Consider the following 18,300-nt stretch of genomic DNA (forward strand, 5'->3'; position numbering starts at 1 on the left):
TTCTGAGACAGAAGATCCTAACATAAGTGAAATTATCTCTGATCTGGAGAGTGTGCAGAAACGAACATTCATCCAGATTGAAACGAAACTGGAAATCCAGGAACACAGAACATTTTTCTAAAACAGTTTAATAAAAAAGTCGTGAAGTTTCTTGAAAAATTGGAGAAACCCAAAGCATAGTGTGTGTCACCTGCCTTAGTCACAAAGAAACACAATTGTCAAAAAAGATATTTAAGTTTAATACAAATTTTATACAAAGAAAATGTGAAAAAATACTTCCATATGCTAAAAGCAATTATGCTTCACAAATAAGGCCAGCTAGGCTATTTTTGACACAACTGCAATTCACGAATATTCTGTTCTCGCTTTTTTCTTCTAATACTTTTTCCCCTCTAATATGGATACTAGCTGGAGACTGTACAAACCGCATTCTTTTATAAACAATGGGAGAAATCAACATGACTAAAATGTACAACAGAATGTACTGGAATGATATCATACAATTAATTTTCTCATATACATACATCACCTTTGCTTTGTTCAATGCTTTTGTTTTACACAACATACAAAATGGTACTACAGCATAAGTGTAACAGACAGCATTTTCAGGGGTTACTTTCTCTCATACTGTACTGTTTCATGCTTACATAAAAACATAAACTCCATCATATAAATAATACATGCTCTGGCCCAGCATCAAAAGTCCTTTGCCCATTTTCCCGCTCCGTGTTTCTCTCCGCACCTAGTTCTTGTTCAGAGTCCTTTTGGAGGATTTTTAAAAAACAAACTGAACTGTGAAGCATAGGAACAAACTTTGCTTTTCTCAATTTTTGATATCAGTAATCAGAAATCATGCTACAACCAGCTGGTATGACACTTTCCAACTTTTCTGATATTAGACTGAATGAGATTTTAAGTTAATTTTAACCTGTAAACAATGTAAGTGTTAACAGTCTGGTCATCATGAAAAACAATGTAAATCTTTATGTATTTCAGGTCCACAGATTGGAAATGTCATAATTTGGCTAATGCAATTAACTGAAAAAAGATACCCTTCATGACTTGGTTGCTCAAGGAAATTCTACAAGAGTTTCAAAGTGCAGAAATTTTTTTCAATCCATATGCAAATCAAGTTGTTCAGCTTCTCATGATCATATTATTTGATGCATAATTGCAGTTTCCCAAGACCAGTTTCAGTGTTAGCTTGTGATAAGGCTGTTGTAAACCTTCCTTTTCCAACTTCAAACGCTCTTTATAAGTTAAAGTCAATACAAATATAAAAAGGAGATGGTACTCTAACTTTAATGACATCCACAAATTGTACATTATTTACAAAAGAAGCATAGATTTAATATGGATCTTACCTGTCCTCAGCTTTTCTAAGCCAGCGCTAATGCTTTACATTAATGTAGTGTAGTTAATGCTTTGTACACATATACAAAGCTAAAGTCTGAACCTTTGAGGTTAATCCAAAGAACTGTGTTTATCTTTCACATTTCTATTAGATTTATTTATTCCAACAATTGTATGGACTTCTGGTTAGCAGTTAGACTCTTCGTACTTGGACTGGCATTGTGGTCTGAACATATTGAACTCCAGTTCTCATTGCCACTGTCCCAGCAGAAGGACTTACCACTACAGGAATGGTCTGTGGATTAAAATCAAGAGAAACATATTGTTATGTTAAAGGTCACATAAACATGACCACAGAAATAGAGATTTATTTTCCAGGGAAAATCCAGAACAGATTCCAATTTGGTGCAAGAATTAATACCTTTATTACCACAATATTACCTCATTCCAGGGTAGAAAGTAGTGTATTACTTTCCTATAGCCAGGAGTTTCTCTGTATTATTATTACTATATAATTACAGGGACAGGTGGTCCTATAGGTACTGTACACACTGTCTGTGCTTGGAGAATTACGTTTTCATAGTTACTACATCCAGTTATGTATTTTTCCCAAACTAATACATGGGAAGAGGAAAAAGGGCTAAGAAAATCCTTTGCCATTTGAAAAAGCTTTGACAAATCAAACTGGAGTACAAAAATACCCTTGTTTATAAGTATATTCTTGTTACACATTACTTAAATCTTTTTCCCCAAAAGGAACTCCCCCATGCGTTCAGTCTACACAGAAGAGAACAAAGAACATCCATTTGAACAAAAAAGTACTTAAGTTAACTTTTGCACAAATCAATAACAAAAACATCAGCATTACTGTGAACTGTCTTACACACCCTGTAAAAATATTAATATAGAATAAAATTTTCACTTCCATCATACAGATCATGATTTATAAATCTTGACAAATGAAGTTTCAGGACATTGCTATAGGTGGTAATTGATTCTACAGATGCAGAGACAAAGGCACAAGAATGTTAAACACTCTGGTCAAGGTCACATCACTCTGGAAGATCTGGAAGAGAATTTGTTGAATCTCAAGTCTGTATCTTAACCTTCCTCCAAAAAAATGTGAGAAAGTCTGGAAATCTCTATACCATCCAAACTGCAAGTATGTTTTGATACAATTCCAGTGCGCACAACTGGTGATCAAACAAATGCATCCATTTCAGTTCACGATATTTTGTGGAAGAAACAGGAAGTGAGATTTTGAGGAATCTGAAAGGGATGCACAGATCTTCCCCCGATGGTAGTGTGACATTCCAAAGAGAACATGGAAGAAGAAATACAAGTTCACTGAAGCCCAATGTTTCCCCACACTGTTTTGAGAAACCACATTAGTGTCTTAACATATTCAACAAAGATTGTGAGTATCCCTACTGAGATGGATTTCAGCTCCTTTGTGACAAAGTCTATGCCTTCCAGAAGCCTACTCATTCCATTCCCTGGAATGCAAAAACTATGAATTAATATTTTTACATTATTTTAACTGCAGAAAGAATAAAAACCAAATATGGAACCAGTTTGCTAAATAAATTCAAGATTACTGCCATTTTGTAATGATTTCAGATGCGTACAGAGAGTTCAATGGAAATGGTACCCAGAAGATACACTGGAAGTTGTTTAGGGAAGAAATTCCTAGTTGGAAACAAAGTGCAAATTGAACCCTAAAGAAGCCATTACCTAAGTCACTGTTAGCACTACAGGTGGGGAAATTAAGGTTTCCACAGTTGCCTTTTAAATATACACACTCACACAAATGAAAAACTTAAGTTTCTTTTCTTACAGCGATCGGGGTATGGAATGTGCGAGACTCCTTAAATGTGTTAAGATCATTCCCTGAGAGGTAAATTTTCCACCTCTGCCAGTTTTACACATATGTACATTTTGCATACATATTGAACATGCACTAAGGTTCAAAATTATTTAAATTGCACGTGCAGCCATTAGAATACAGAGGTGTCTGTAGCTGTGCAAGACTAATGCAAATGTGTACAAAGTTTTAAACATGCACAAATAAAAGTTGAAACATTTCAGACATTCCCATTATGCTTTACATAACTCAATACACTTTGTGTTACAGAAAACCGATGAAGGTAACTGCCATTTTTCTGAATATTACACAAAACCACCTTATGATCTTAAAACCTCTCACAGCTGTTCACAAAAGAGCCTAACATCTTTGTTGTGTGCTATTTGATTTTAAAACACATATAAAACCTTGTTGTTACAGTAATTCAGTCCAAGCAACTTAGGGCCAATGCTGCGAAGGTGCACAGTGCTCTCAGTTGAGACAAAATGAGTTAAAATGCTGCTAGGAATGTGGAAAGTCGTGATCCCCACTAAGAGCAGTAACATTGAGTGGAATATAGTGGCTATGAAATGCTGTGTGTGGGTGTGCATGTGTGTGTATTCACAGACGTACAGAGGCGTGTATCCTGCAGCCGGGGGGTGTGGGAGTACGTGCACGTGCACACGTGGGTGTGTGCACACGAGGAGAGAGACAGGCAGAGTAACTTCTCTAGCAAATTAGGCCTGGCAGTCACAGTGTGATTTAGGTACACTGTTAAATTAGTACATAGTTATTATAAATTATCTAGCTTCAGTCAGAAAATGAATTGAAGTTATCCACACATGGGCTTCTCTGTTGAACCCCCCACCGAGCCAGTTCAGTTCCCAGTGCCATGTCAGCACGTTGCCTTTTGGCAGAAGAATGTCAGCTCAGATGCCCTGCTGACTCTGAAGTGAGCACTGCAGAGCACAGCCAGTTGATAGAACAGGAAATTTGGGATATTATGGTGCATAAAATACAAAAATCAAACTAATTTCTGTCCCATCTCCTGTGACTGACACTAGGGAATTCAAGTGTCCTTGGTTAAGTCTTTGATGGAAAAAAACCCAGGTCTGATTCCAATGCTATTTCTCATAATTTCTTAATGCTAATGTGCAGGCCTGCACGGGAGACACACTGCTGATGAATGCATATTTTCTTTCATAGCTACTGAGATGTCACAGGAATATCAAGCACAGCTCAGAATTAATTAAATCTCTTTAGTATACCATAGACAAAAAGATATTTAAAAGATATTTAAAATTACTTCTATCTATTTACACTGATGTTGTGGTCAAGTATGTACAGGAAACAGACAAATAACTAACATCCTAATGGAAAATGGAAGTCTGACTATCCTCAGTGCCTTTGCTATGCTCAATGACAATTTCTGAATCCTTGTAACAATGAATGATGAAATGAAAAGGTGGAATGCTGCACAGCAAAATAAGACATTTTGCACTGCAAGTTGAGACTACACCAGTGAATTCATATCTTGGTAGAACACCAGACGGAGACAACCCCCCAGAAATACTGAGCAGTTTTAATGCCAGGAACAGTACTACTGCAGACTTTAAATGATTATATTGTACTTACAATTGTGGGTTGAGTAGTTGGAATATAGGTGGTGGTCTGCGGTACCTGGACCAGTTTTATAGGCTGGTTGCTTGTCACACCTGTTGCTATCTGCAGAGACAGCACAGGCAACCTCAGTAGAAGTCTCAGCTTTTACATAAATTCCACCTAGTTGTTATTATTATTATGATATGAAATTTATGTTGGGTGTTTTGTTTCTGTTAGAAATTTGCATCTTAATGAATTCACAGGTTACTTCTTTGTTAATAAAATGAAATTCAAATTATGAACATGATCAATGTATACAGCATGATGTTTCAGGTAGAACATCTGTGTGAAAGCAATTCCAGACTTGTATAACTGGAATATTCCCTGGCAAAAGTTTTAGGTAATGGATTTTCTCCCATCCCATGTTTCCCAGTAATACAAAGGTTGTGCTGCCACAAACAATGCATATGAGCATTGAGCCAGAGTTTAACTAACTTCACCAAAGCATTCAGGTGGAACAGCACATCCTTTTTCCCTCTTTGAATCTGTTTCCCAAGTTACTCCCTTAGATGACATGTCAAGCCCCGAGTTCTAACACCAGACAGTAGCAAAAGTGTCAAGAAATGAACACAGCTCTCTAGTTTACTATGCTTCCCAATTCTATAGGACTATCTCAATGAGACATCATGCTGGAATCACAATACTACAAAATTAGTTTGCTTTTAATATTTTTAAAATACAACAAGGCTCCTACTGATGTGGGGGATCACGTTTAAGGGTTTGAAGGATCAGCCCCTCCCCCCCCCAATAAAATTTTTAATTTAATAAATCTTGCAAGGGCAGAAGAAAAACGATGCTGAAATTGCTAATAGTCAAGCCCTACCTATAAAGCAGAATCTTCTCTATAAACATTTTCTATATATGCAATGTTAAGTCCCTTTTATTAGAGCATTTGCTCATCCTTGCCTACTGAATACTATCAGAGTAGATGCTATGGAGGATTTCGGAACTGCACACTGCTCCGTTAACTGTAGATCCAGGTGAATTGTTGTATCAGTGTTATGGAACATTGTGGTAAACTAGTGGCAGTCTGTTGTGATAAAGTAAGTTGATTTGAATGCAGGTCTTGAGCTTGGCCTCTGAACCCCCAGGCAAGAAGGGCTTGGAAGTGCTGCAGTCAGTATTGCTTATCAGAAGGCAACTTGTATCGAAAGATCCAGACCAGAAGCTACACTGATGGGTCCTGGAGAGAGAGAGAGAAAGAGGTCCAGTCCCCTTTGGCTGGAAGGATGAGTCAAGCCAACACAAGGTTTTATTGGGAATGAGTGAAGGGGAAAGGGTGTTCCCAGAGGACAGAAGGAGATTTTTTTTTGCCAAGATGAAGGAAAAAAAACCACAACTCCCTGTCTCATTCCCCAAATCACACTCTCTGAAATATGCAAATGGTCATAAATTCCTGACTCATCCAGGGAAGCTTTCAGGGGTAGGTTTCAGAGAAATATTACATATTATTTTTGAAGTGACCATAATGATACTCACTGTAACACTTTCTTTGCTTTTATCAGTTGAACCTTCCTTTTCCTTCGGGGTGCTGGCTGTTTCTGTGGGTGTAGGCTGCACACTTGAACTGGGCTGGGATGATTTATTTAATGTTTCTGTGCTAATTTCAGTATCTGTTTCTTGCTGTGTTGCAGTAGCTAAAATAAAGGAAAAAAGAGAAAGTAGCTGCTACTCGTGTGTACCAGTCCACAGTCCGTCTTCACAGGCACATCATCTGCACCCATGCAAATGAAGTATATTGAGACACGGTGTATTCCACCCACCCTAACCCCCTCAGCTGTGAAAAAGGCAACCCAGAGCAAGATTACCTGACTGTGTGCAAGATTTCATATGCTCAGGCCAGTGAGCTTGTTGGCAGGGATAGTCACAGTAGCTAGTATTCCAACAGCAATAAAAAATGGCCTCTTTCTTGCAGTTAGCACACCACTGCTTCTTTTTAGTTTCATCCACTGCTTGCTGCTTTTCTAATTCCAGCTGCTTCTTCACCTCAGCAATCAAACGATCTCGTTCTTGTTCTAGACTCTGACGCATTTCAGCCATTGTCAGTTCTACTCAAAATGCAAAGGAAGGTGAGTCGTGCATTTTCTGCCCCCCCAAAAGCAAGGTGCAAACCAATCATTTTCATGAGTTTAAAAAACAACATGAAATTAAAACTAACAATCCAAATCTGGGCATCTGTTTCATACTTAGTCAACAAATGAAAAGTCTTCCATCTTCTGTTCCTATTCTGGCACCATGACTTTTACCTTTAACCATTACCTTCCATCTAACACTTTAGTTCTCGATGTCCCACAAAGGATCAAAATCCAGGTGTCCTAGGTGCAGCATAAATACAAAAAGGCTGTATGCAGCTGCTGCTAACAGGCTTTGTCTTTGCAAGCTTTCAAAACACCATTAAAGGTGTTCCATTTACATCAGTAGCTTAAGACCGGTGACTAAGACTATAAAGGATTTTTCTTTTATTTCTGAGCACACCTAGATACTCAGTTCTGTGAGTTGCAGACGAGTTGTTGCCATACCCAAGTAATTCTGGAGATTGCTATCAAATGGACTGGAGCAGTGGAAAAACTGGTTTACCCTGATTTGAAAGAGCAAAATGTTATAACAAACGAAAGACATGAGTCTGAATATGGAGCTACTCAACCCTTAATTAACTTCCATCCCAGATATGCTCTACAAAAAGAAAGTCAAAAAAGTGAAGGAGGACACTGTATTATACAGTCCTAAGTGTATCTACACAGTCCTAAGGCTGTTTGGACTGCATGTAGTTTAAAGGAGACTTGATTGCTCAATTGCAACCTTCTTCCCACTGTCAGTGCATTAAATAAAGATAATTTAAGAGGAATCACATTTTAATCATGGTTTCATTTCCTCTCCATATGGTTGAGTAAATATAGATGAAAATCCCCCTCCTAGGAGGAATATTCTTTTATCTGTTTAAGGTAGTATTTTGAATTGATTTCACTGACAGTCTAGCATCAAGATTAGTCAAAGCTGGCTATTCACTTTAAATAAATAAATAAATATCTATATACACCAATAGCTCATCTGAATATAAATGTCTCCAAAGGTACCAGAGGAAGCATGTGCCCCCAGTGGCTGTATGAACAGAACCTGGTTTATATAAGAATTAGAATAAAGCAATCAGCATAAAATATCTCATGAAGAGGGATTATCCAGTGATGCATAAGAGTTATTCTGTCCTATCAAAAGCTCTCCTTAGCCTAAATTTATCTCAGAGGGCTGAACATCTGTTCCTTACTACACACAGATCAAAGTAACTTTGTGTACATACTCAAAAGGTGTCAGCTAACGTCAGCGCAGCGCGTTGTATAAGGTTTTATGTCCTTCGCTTGGACAGTCTGTTGTATCATGAGATGAAGGTAGAACATACTACGTATTACAAGCATTTGGACTGATACACTATTTTGGATTGACATTTTCATACCTAGGTTATGCTTCATTTCTGAGAGTTCCTGTTGGTGTAACCATTGAAGTTTTTCTATCTCAATTCTCAAACACCGAATCTAAACATTAAAAAATTAATAGTTAGTAATAGTAAACAGGGTGCAGTGTAGAATACATAATTATTATACAGATAGCTTACTGTTCTTGGTACTTATCTTACAGAGCCCATCTGATATTTTTTCAATGTTTTTCTTTACCACTCTAATCATTACTTCTAAAACAGGAAATTAGGATCGCTAGACTGTCTCAATTTATAATACTTTATAGGCATATTCATATGGTACTTTCATATATAAAAATACTATTTTGCAGCTTTCAAAGTTAAAATACAAGCAGGATTATTTTATTTCTTTTATTTTACACTAACCTCAGCTATTGTACTTCCAGTAGTATTTTTTGAAAGATCATTATATATTTCAGTCATTGTTCCTTTGATGGCATCCATCATCTGAAAGACAAAATGAAAAAAAAAATTCTTTTATATATATTTTTAATAGATACCCACTTTCACTTCCTTTCAACCATTCTAATGTGAACTTATATTACTATCAACAATGCCTCGTATCTCTCTATATATTTATCTGAGTCTACTTTTAGAGAACTATTTAGAAGGCAGAACACAATATTTTTGATCAGGACTCTGATGTTTAAGTGTCCTGAACTGGTGAACTGCTTGACCATCTGCTTTTACAAGAAATTGCCATTGATAAAATTTACAAACAACAAAAAAACCCCCTATAAGTTTAAGGAAGAAACTCAATGCAAAAAAAAAAAAAAAAAAAAAAAAAAAAAGACATTTACTGACAATCCCACCAAGACCATATGGTTGAGTGAGGACATTGAAAGCTGATCAAGATTAATTCTGGTGCTTTTAATGCACTCAATTGTATTTACCTATATAACATTCACCTTGATTTTTTAATTTAAAGATCTAAGAGAATATATGAAAAGCTAATGTCCCATCCCTCACTGTCACTATCATGATAAAAGTATTACACCACATCTTCTTTTTAACAACCTAGCTTCTGTTTTAATACATGAATACACACTTTTGACAAGTTACCATCTGATGAAGCTATGCAGTGTTTTAAAACTACATTTTTATATATGTATTACTGATACAGATGAAGAAATATTAATGTTTATTGTAAATATGATTCTGAGGGGATATCTACATCTTTAGGAGAAAACACAGAAAATGGTCCAAAACACAACGCAATGTAAATAAGAAGCAGCAATGAGGAAATGTGAGAAGGAGAAGGTCTGAAGTGTCTGAGCAGTTGAAGTCAGTCATGGCTTGGAATGGCACCATTCAGCCAGCTCTAAAAAGATGGTCCAGCACTTTCTTCAAAATCTGGCTATTCCTACCTAGTAGAATTAATTTGCAACATATGACAACCTGAAAATAAAAGTTATTTAAAAATTTGAAATGTAAAAAATGTGAAAGTTTACTTCAAAATAAAATTTCAATAAAACCTTGCTCAAGAACTTACTTTGCTAGTGTATTTAGCAATATCTGCAGCCACGTCAGCTGAAGCTGTTGCAATTGGCAAGTCTGCATTAACTGAGGAAGAAAGTGTACTTGCAGATCCAGAACTGGTAACCATAGAAATAGGCTGAGTACTTGTGACCAAGGTTATAGTGGATGTGGAAGTGCTCTGGGTGATCTCTTTTTGCTGCACGGCTAAGAAAAGAGAACATACAGCAGATCAATCACATAAACAATTGTGAAAATAAATAGGCAAACTTCTAACTCTAGTGTCTAACTTAAATGCGGGCACCGAACCATTTCAAAGACTTACATCATGATGGTGCCATTCAATCAGTTATTATACAGTGCTCAGTCACTGACCTTGTAAGGCATAAAGGTAATGAAGCAAATATATCTTTGAAACACTATTTTAGACTGGCCAATGCATAAGTCTCCCTCAGATCTGCATTCTTCTCAATTTGGAGAACTCCCAACTAATACCATATGCATGAGCATAAGTTAGACTTTGACATTTTCATTTGCCATAGTTTGGAAACATATTATTGAATTCCTTTTCTTTTTGCTTTGAAACAAGGTTCAGTGTGCCACTGTTGAAGAAAGCCTACTGTAGTAATACTTCCAGGTGATTCCCATTCTTTTGTAATCAATGCTAATAATTATTAGTGTCATGACATGTTTAATATACATACACCCAGATCAATATTAGCTTTTGGCTGGCTGCAGAGCAAGGAATGCAATATTAGATTAACTCATTAAAGCAAAGAAGTTATTCATAGTGTTAACTCACACAGGATAAGAAAAATTTTCTCAATTTTGGTCAATATTTCAAATAATCTTAAACAGTGGGTAATTCAAAAAAATGAGAGTACAAATCAAAATGCAAAGACCATCACCTTTTTGTCCCTAATTACTTATCTGCCTTAAATACTTTTAAAATACTTTTTTTTTTCTTAGGACACTATTTTTCAATCTAGTTTTAGAATTTCATATTATAAAAGATGTCTTCATTGCCAATATCCTCAAAACAGAAATTACTGAAATAAAAAAAGTTATTCACTTTATCTCTATGTACTAGATTTTTGTTTATGCCTATATATAAGAAATCCATAGATTATATAGTTTTCATTTGATATATTTCTAGAATATAATATTTAAGATGGAACACTGCTGTGATGCACTCAATAGTAAACATATTAATAAATCACACTCATAGGCTGAACATTTGAAGTTCAGCTCATTATTAAGCTCTTATAATAAAGAATGATTCTATTAAAACTAAGGCTTCAACCAAGCTTCCATTTTTTTTTTTTTTCTCACTTAATATTTCTGTATCAAATTTGTGCAGTCTACAAGTAGAAAGATGCCACTTCTTCAACACTTCTTAAGTGCAGTTTGGGACCAGAGAAATGTGCCTCTGGTAAACATTTGTGTGTGACCCATTACCTACAGCTCTCTTCTGTGTGAAGTTACTGGCTTGCCAGCAGTGGTAGCAGATATTCATCAGGCACACCAATAAACAGTTCAGTTTATTAACTTGAAATTACAAATGAAGCTAGATTTACATAAAGTTGCTGTTCTGTGAAGTGAAGCAATGGAAGCATGGGCTTATATTATCACATACCTACTACTAACAAAACCTCCAGCAAAGGGATGATAAGAAAAGACTTGTGAAAACATTCTAAAATGCTGTGGCTGTTTGCTCAGTAAACTAGCGTTAAAGTCTTGTTAAGTTAAGCAACAGGGATTTCAAAGACAAATGTAACCTGTATATTTTAATTGTTGTCAAATTATACTCAATGAAAAACCATACAGATCAGCTTCTTGTCAGATAAAACTGGATCCAGTTTGTAGATTTTGAAGTGACAGTGGTAATCGTGCAAGTGGAATAGTTAATGGTTTTATTTTATAATCCAGAAGATAATTCAGTTCACTGTCCCAAATCTGTGATGGCTAAGAATGGCAAAAATATTTATACAGATACACACGCAAACTTTTTGTCATTAAAATAAGGAGACATGACTCTAAATACACACCAGAAAGAGCAGGTATGGTGAGTAAGTTGTTGTATTTTAAAGTCACTTATCAGAGTAGAACCACACTTTGAGATTTTGTATATATGGAAGAACTCCTGGTTAGGCAGCCTTGGAGCACTGAGATCACTACTGGGGAATTATGGCATCACGGGCACATTGAGTTAGAAAGGGTATACCTTTAACTGCTTGTCTTGTCTGATATCTTGTCCCTTGAGAGGACTGAGGCTGCTGTGACTGAGACTGCTGGCTCTGCTGTTGTTGCTGCTGTCTCTGCACCTTCTGCATGTGCCATTTCTGAGAAGATGTCTGAAATTTATTTGAAGAATTCCACACTACACGCTGCACAGCAGGGGGGGTTTCCTTAGGCAGCAGAGGCCTCTGCTTTTTCACAGGGCTTCCAGTGGCTGCAGATGGAGCACTAACAGTAGAAGAAGCACTAGTAGTTGCTGTCACACCAGCTGGTGGAGTCTGGGACGCAGAGCGGGTAAGTACTGGAGTTTCTGGTAGAGGCTGGGTGCTTGCACTGGAGGAAGGTGGAGTTTTACCTACAACTAAACAAACATAAAATGTAATGCCAGCTTTTCACCAACATATCTGATTAAGAATTTTAATCTAATTTTTGAAAGAGCCATATGCACCTTCCAGTCTACTTTGAATTATTTTCCTCAAAAGGTAACTGGTATTTTACAAGTAAGCTCATTTCAGTGCAGTTAAAGTTGGTGGCAATTCAGAAGCACTAGCCACTAGGCAAAACAAAACAAAGGACAAAACCCAGAAGGCCAGCCTGACCTCCTTTGGGAGATATGTGGGAGGTTAGTATTTGTGAAGATGTTTCTGGGTTACCACTTACACCTGTCATCCCAATTTCTTTCAGGAGAAAAATACATTCAAATGGAACAGTAACTGAACAATAACTGAAGGAATAGCATACTGAAAACTTTCTAATGAAAGGTGAACTGGCACTGACAACCAAATATGCAGTGTATTTAAGATATCTATGTTTACTTAAAAATCTTCTAGAGTTTGTAGTTGACTGTTCCACATGGCAGATCAATTTAGGAACTGGCCTGGAAAAACTTGTCTGAAAGAGAAGGCTGCTGCATTGACAGGTTCCTGGAGAGAGGGCAGAGACCTTCAGATTTGCAGGCATCAGATCATTTTTCTGGACCAAGGCATTTTAATATCTGATAGCCACAAGTAAAGGTATGCCTTGGAATCATGGACAGGACACAAATTACATCTAGAAATTAGGTCTATATATATACATATAGGTCTATATATATACATCTGAATATTTAAATCCACTTTTAATTTCACTCTGAATATGTATTATTCTTTTGCCTCTATATAAAAGTAAAATTTTAGGATCACTTCTTATATCAGCCATCACTGGATTAGGCCATTAGTAATACATTAATCAGTGGCTTTGAAAATTACAATTCTGTTTTTAGTTTATAAGCCTGTTTTCTTGATTATCCTATAATAGCATTTATCCATTAAATTATATTTTAAGATTCAAAATTCAGAAGCATTAAATTGTCTTCTAAAGGATGCTTAGTAAATTGATTGAAAATGTCGTTTTAAATAAAATGACTGAGCCAACTTGCTATAAAATACAGAGAAGAAAAGGAAGTTACATGAAGAATAAAATATTTATCTGACCATTTAAATCTGGCTTTCTGTTTTGTTTTGTCAAAAGGCTAACATGCAGAACAAGCTTAGCAAAATCACTTATTAATTGAGACAGTGTTTCTATGTGTTGCTAAAAGGGGGAAGGAATCCCAGGGACAATACATGTGATTTAGCTTTCTTTTGATTATTACTGAGAGCATTTACATGGATTTCAATGGGATGTTGTGCAATTTTTATCTCTGGTAAGTTCCAGCTTCTTCTATGCCTGCGATTTTGGGAGATCTATGGAAATGTAAAGATTGAATTGAAAGTCATAAAAATTGAAAAATAAATTATAAATTTGTAACAGAACAAATATTATGGATATTCATAGTTCTTTGTTGTTGAAAGAAAAATATGAAACATTTTATTTAAACCAGAAACTGTAATGAGGACTGAAAACTTTTTTAATAGTCAAAAAGAGTGAAAAATAATTAAAAAAATGTTTTAGTACAGTTATTTTTAACATCTTAATGCAAAAATAAAGCTAACAGCTCTGGCTTTGATAACAGCCTTATAGTACAAATTGAAAAAGGAAGGAAAGAGTTTCATCCTACCATCTTGTTTAGGAGGAGGTTCTTTAGATTCTTTCTTGGTTTTCCTTCCTTCACGGCCACAATGATCATCTCCTAGGTCGATGACAAGTTCACTTTCAGAATCAGAGTCCAGTCCTAGATGCACAGTTGGAGAGTCTGTTTCATCTTTACCTTTCACTTTTTCTTTTGCAGGATGCTGTAAACTTTTTCCCTTTTCAGAAAATTCTTTTTCACTATCTGTGATTGCCTTTTCTTTGACCGAGTCATCTGTTTTCTCCACTTCTGGACTTGTGCTTTTAAGTTCCTCCTTGTCTTCATTCTGTGTTGGAGGCTTAGGTTTTTTTTTCAAGCTCAATGATTCTTTGTCACTTCTTGTACCTTCCTTGTCCTCTCCATCATCTTGATCATTCTTTGATTTCTGATCTTCATCACTATATTCACTGTCACTGGTGTCAGATTTTTCAGAATCTTCAGAGTCACTGTGTTCTACTGCAGTATAAACAGCTTCAGATATTTCATTTATTCCTAATTGTGGGGAGGAAAGTACATTCCATGCTGACATCAGACTGACTGACATTACAGAAAAAAACAAACCCAAAAACTCTATATACTGGAACAAAGTGTATACATACCATTATTGTAACTGTCAGTCCTTAAGCTATAACCACTTCCCTTAATGCCCTATCTCAGTAACAGAATGTATAAGAATTACCTTCCACATATTTCAATTCATGTTTTTATTTCACTCAATGGCCTTCCTTTCACTGCTTTCTTCCACTACCTACAAGCTCTTTTGTTCAACTTAGGCCCAATGTTGGCAAATACAGAGAGGAATTACCTTAAAATGACTTAATGCTATTCACCTGATTTAAGTAACTTGCATGCATGTGAGCAGAATCAATTTTAGACTATGTAAATTTCGTATGGAGAATCTCTAATTTTTTTTAGTGCCTAGAAAGTCTTTAATTAAGTGCTAGACAACACTAATATTTCTAACAGCATTCAGCTCCTGTGTGACTGGATATACATATTTGTGCAACTGACATAAGTTAGGCATAATAGAATTTTTCAATTTATAAAGCAAATAAAACTGTAATTCTGTCATACTATCTACATCAGAATAGGACAAAACCAGTTTAAAAGATGAAAGCTTTTTGACAAAAACTTGAAACATCAGGTCTCTCTGTATTTTAAATTAAACTAGTTCAGTGCATTTCTATGTGCCTCAGAGAGTTCAAATATCCTTTACTCATTTTAATGCATAAAATATTTAAGGTTTTACTATTTGAAAACTTGTTTTAAACTCCAATTCAAAATTTCCTCAAGTGTATCCCTTCAGATGCCCATTGTATTCTTGGGATATACTTACCAAGTTGTGCTTTACAACTCTCTATTGTCTTGTCAAGATTAAGCTGGAACCTGCTACGTATCTGTCGTTTTGGTGAAATGAGTTGCACAGGAGTGGTCTGCTGTTGGACTGACTCACTCAACTCTTTTAGATCCATCTCAGCTTTGCTACGATCTAGAAAAAGAAAAAGGAACTAAGAAAAATATATTACAAATAGAGATCACTATCCAGATAAGACAAATTTTACTGAGTAACAGTGCAGACAAATGTATTTGACTTCTTTTATAATTGTGGGCTAAACAATAATTCTAAAGTGACATTACTACAAACTATGGATGGTTCCTCTCCGATACTACGTATTTCACGTGCAAAACACACGCATCAATTATGTGGATCTTTTCTCCATCAATGTGAAATTATCAAGAAATCGTTGTTCAGGTCTGTAAGCTGTCTGACAGCACTTCTAGTAAGCTGCTGCTGTTTATTATTACTAGCCATAATATTTTCAAAGGGAAAATTAAATAAGATTAAAAATCCTTATAGTCACCACTTAAAATTCAAAGTCAAGTCAGGAGAACAGAAATATAAGAGTGGATTGTTACACTAGATAGATTAATGAATTTAAGATAAAATAATATAATTATATAAATATATATAGGTAATCCTAATATATGAAAGAAGTCTTGCAATCCAAATTTCTCTATCTAACCTACAAGGAGGTCTCACTGATCTGCATTTCCAATCTGTCTCATTAATGTCAAAGTATTAGTAAAAAGAAAACAGAGCTAAAGGACAGACAAGCTCATTGTGGAGAAATCTTCAAGTTCTTATCTGTGAATTCTTCACTTTTTCTCATTACCGATCTGAAAATTTTCATTCCTTACTTGGTCAAACTTCTGTTCTACCTTTTCTGCCTCTGTTACACAAGGACAGGTCCTATACTATCAGGAATAGGTATTTTTTCCAAACAATGTCTGTATAGTTTGATCATTCATGCCTCCATTTTTCGATTTAGCCCATCTGCAGTAACATGAGATGACTCATTTCCATTATTTTTCCTTCCTTATTGCTGAATAGGAGGGTGACCATAGAGTCCTCCTAGTACTCTACTCAAGGGATGCAAGTGTCTTTGGTTACTGGACTTTCACTTTGGTTTCTTCAGAGAGAAACTGTTTGCATTATGTATGACAATGAGACACAATAAGCCATATCTGAAAACCATAAGGTTCACAGATGAGTGTGTCTGGCACAGCTGACACTAATAAAAAGGGTTGCTGTTTTCATGCCTAGCACCAAAGAGTACATTTAGCAAAGGAAACTCCTCTACAGCTGAAAAATATTCTACCTGAAAGCATACTAGCTGTTCTTTTATGGTACTGCTCAAGGACCATAACATTGGATTTTCTGATCCACACTATTTATTCAAAACATTCTATGCTCCAGCTGGTGTCTCCAATCTGTGGCTTGAACTGCTGCAGCACTCTGTATTTCTTAATGTTTTCCAAATGCATTGTCACCTCAGATAAGACAACAAACAGCTGCAGTGCAGCAGAAGAAATGAATTCTCTGGTTATGATCACAGAGATAGATTCACACACTGAAAAATATACTTGTGAGCTTGTATCCAGAAACAGGATTTCTGTAACTCACTGAAAACATTAATTCAGCATTTGAGCTCAAGTTCTGGCTAAAACCAAGGGGCAGAATCCTGTTTCTCCAGGTAATATCATGTGTAGGTAAAAAAGCAGCCAGAACTGAATCAGAATACTCACAGGAACAAAGCTTGACTGAGGAAACTGATTGCCATCCATTTGGTTTTCAGAGCTATTTTAACAACTTAATACTCACCTACTCCATCTTTCAAAATTCCAGAATCCCAGAATTTACTTCTAGGGAGTTTCAAGACATCTGCTAATTCCTTTCATCCATCTATCTCCCTAAAGAGGGATGGTCAGTGAGGAGGTGATGTGAAGGCAGCAAGAGAGAAGAAGCCCTAATAAATCCTAAATCCTAAAGACCACAGGAAAACCTTGCCAGCGATTCACTTGAGAGCTGAAGGGTGAAGAGCAGCACTCTTCATGTAATTACAGCATTTAAAACCTTACCTACTGCTTAGAAACATTCATTTGTACATCTAAAAAAAAAAATCATCCTTTAACTATTTCCTTTCATCAATGAGAAGAAACAGTAACAGGAATTTTCATTTACAAACAAAAAACCAGCAGCATATTTGATGAAACAATAGTTACACACATGCCTCATTTAAAGCCCTTTGTTCATTTAAAGCCACATACAAGCACATTTGTTCGTGTTATGTTACACTGACACCACTGTATTTTACTCTCATACAACAGCATTAGATTTTCAAAGGTCAAGACTAACCAAGATTAAGATTCAGAATGCTTCCTGGAGTGGAAGTTCTTTCTTGCTTAGCAGAAATTGGCGTTGATGCTTGAGGAGAGAAAGGTTTGGGGCTGCCTGACAAGCTACCTGCTTGACCCGTTCTTGTTGGTGCTGGAGAAGCTGAAAAAGCAGAAAATTCATAAAGACAGGTTTAAAAATAATCACAATAAAGCCATATTCACTGGGACAAAACACCTTTTAAACCCACACAAGCAGGGAAAGGATTTTTGTTTAATAATTTCAACACTGTGTTTACAACTATCTCTTTAATTTTAGCTTAATAAAGAAATTGTAAGGAAAATAATTTTATTGCAACTATATAGTTGGCCCAAATGTGTGCTTACCCTTAAAACCACTCTGTTCACAGGGACAGAAAGTTTCTAGCTTTCAAGATTTGGTTATTTTAGATGTTAACAAATTCTAACACTCTAAATTGCTATCTGTTTTAATTCATGTATGTAAGTAAACATTGAAAACCCACCTACCCCATT

At 35.9% G+C, this 18,300-nt stretch overlaps 1 protein-coding gene across 1 annotated transcript in view; it reads right to left on the reverse strand.

Annotated features, from left to right (window-relative positions):
* Positions 1-864: 864 nt before the first annotated feature.
* ZMYND8 (zinc finger MYND-type containing 8) overlaps positions 865-18,300 on the reverse strand; it is a 51,112-nt gene continuing 33,676 nt past the window's right edge. The window contains exons 12-23 of the mRNA XM_029085502.1: positions 17,789-17,929; positions 15,428-15,580; positions 14,080-14,583; positions 12,790-12,792; positions 12,028-12,396; positions 9,820-10,010; positions 8,694-8,774; positions 8,307-8,385; positions 6,667-6,906; positions 6,338-6,495; positions 4,832-4,921; positions 865-1,648 (exon numbers count right to left, since the gene is read on the reverse strand). Coding sequence (XP_028941335.1) covers positions 1,547-1,648; positions 4,832-4,921; positions 6,338-6,495; positions 6,667-6,906; positions 8,307-8,385; positions 8,694-8,774; positions 9,820-10,010; positions 12,028-12,396; positions 12,790-12,792; positions 14,080-14,583; positions 15,428-15,580; positions 17,789-17,929 — 2,111 coding nt within the window. The 3' untranslated portion in view covers positions 865-1,546. The remainder of the gene's footprint in view (positions 1,649-4,831; positions 4,922-6,337; positions 6,496-6,666; positions 6,907-8,306; positions 8,386-8,693; positions 8,775-9,819; positions 10,011-12,027; positions 12,397-12,789; positions 12,793-14,079; positions 14,584-15,427; positions 15,581-17,788; positions 17,930-18,300) is intronic.

This window comes from Antrostomus carolinensis, unplaced genomic scaffold (genome assembly GCF_000700745.2).
Source record: "Antrostomus carolinensis isolate BGI_N321 unplaced genomic scaffold, ASM70074v2 scaffold6956, whole genome shotgun sequence".
NCBI classification, from domain to species: Eukaryota; Metazoa; Chordata; class Aves; order Caprimulgiformes; family Caprimulgidae; genus Antrostomus; species Antrostomus carolinensis.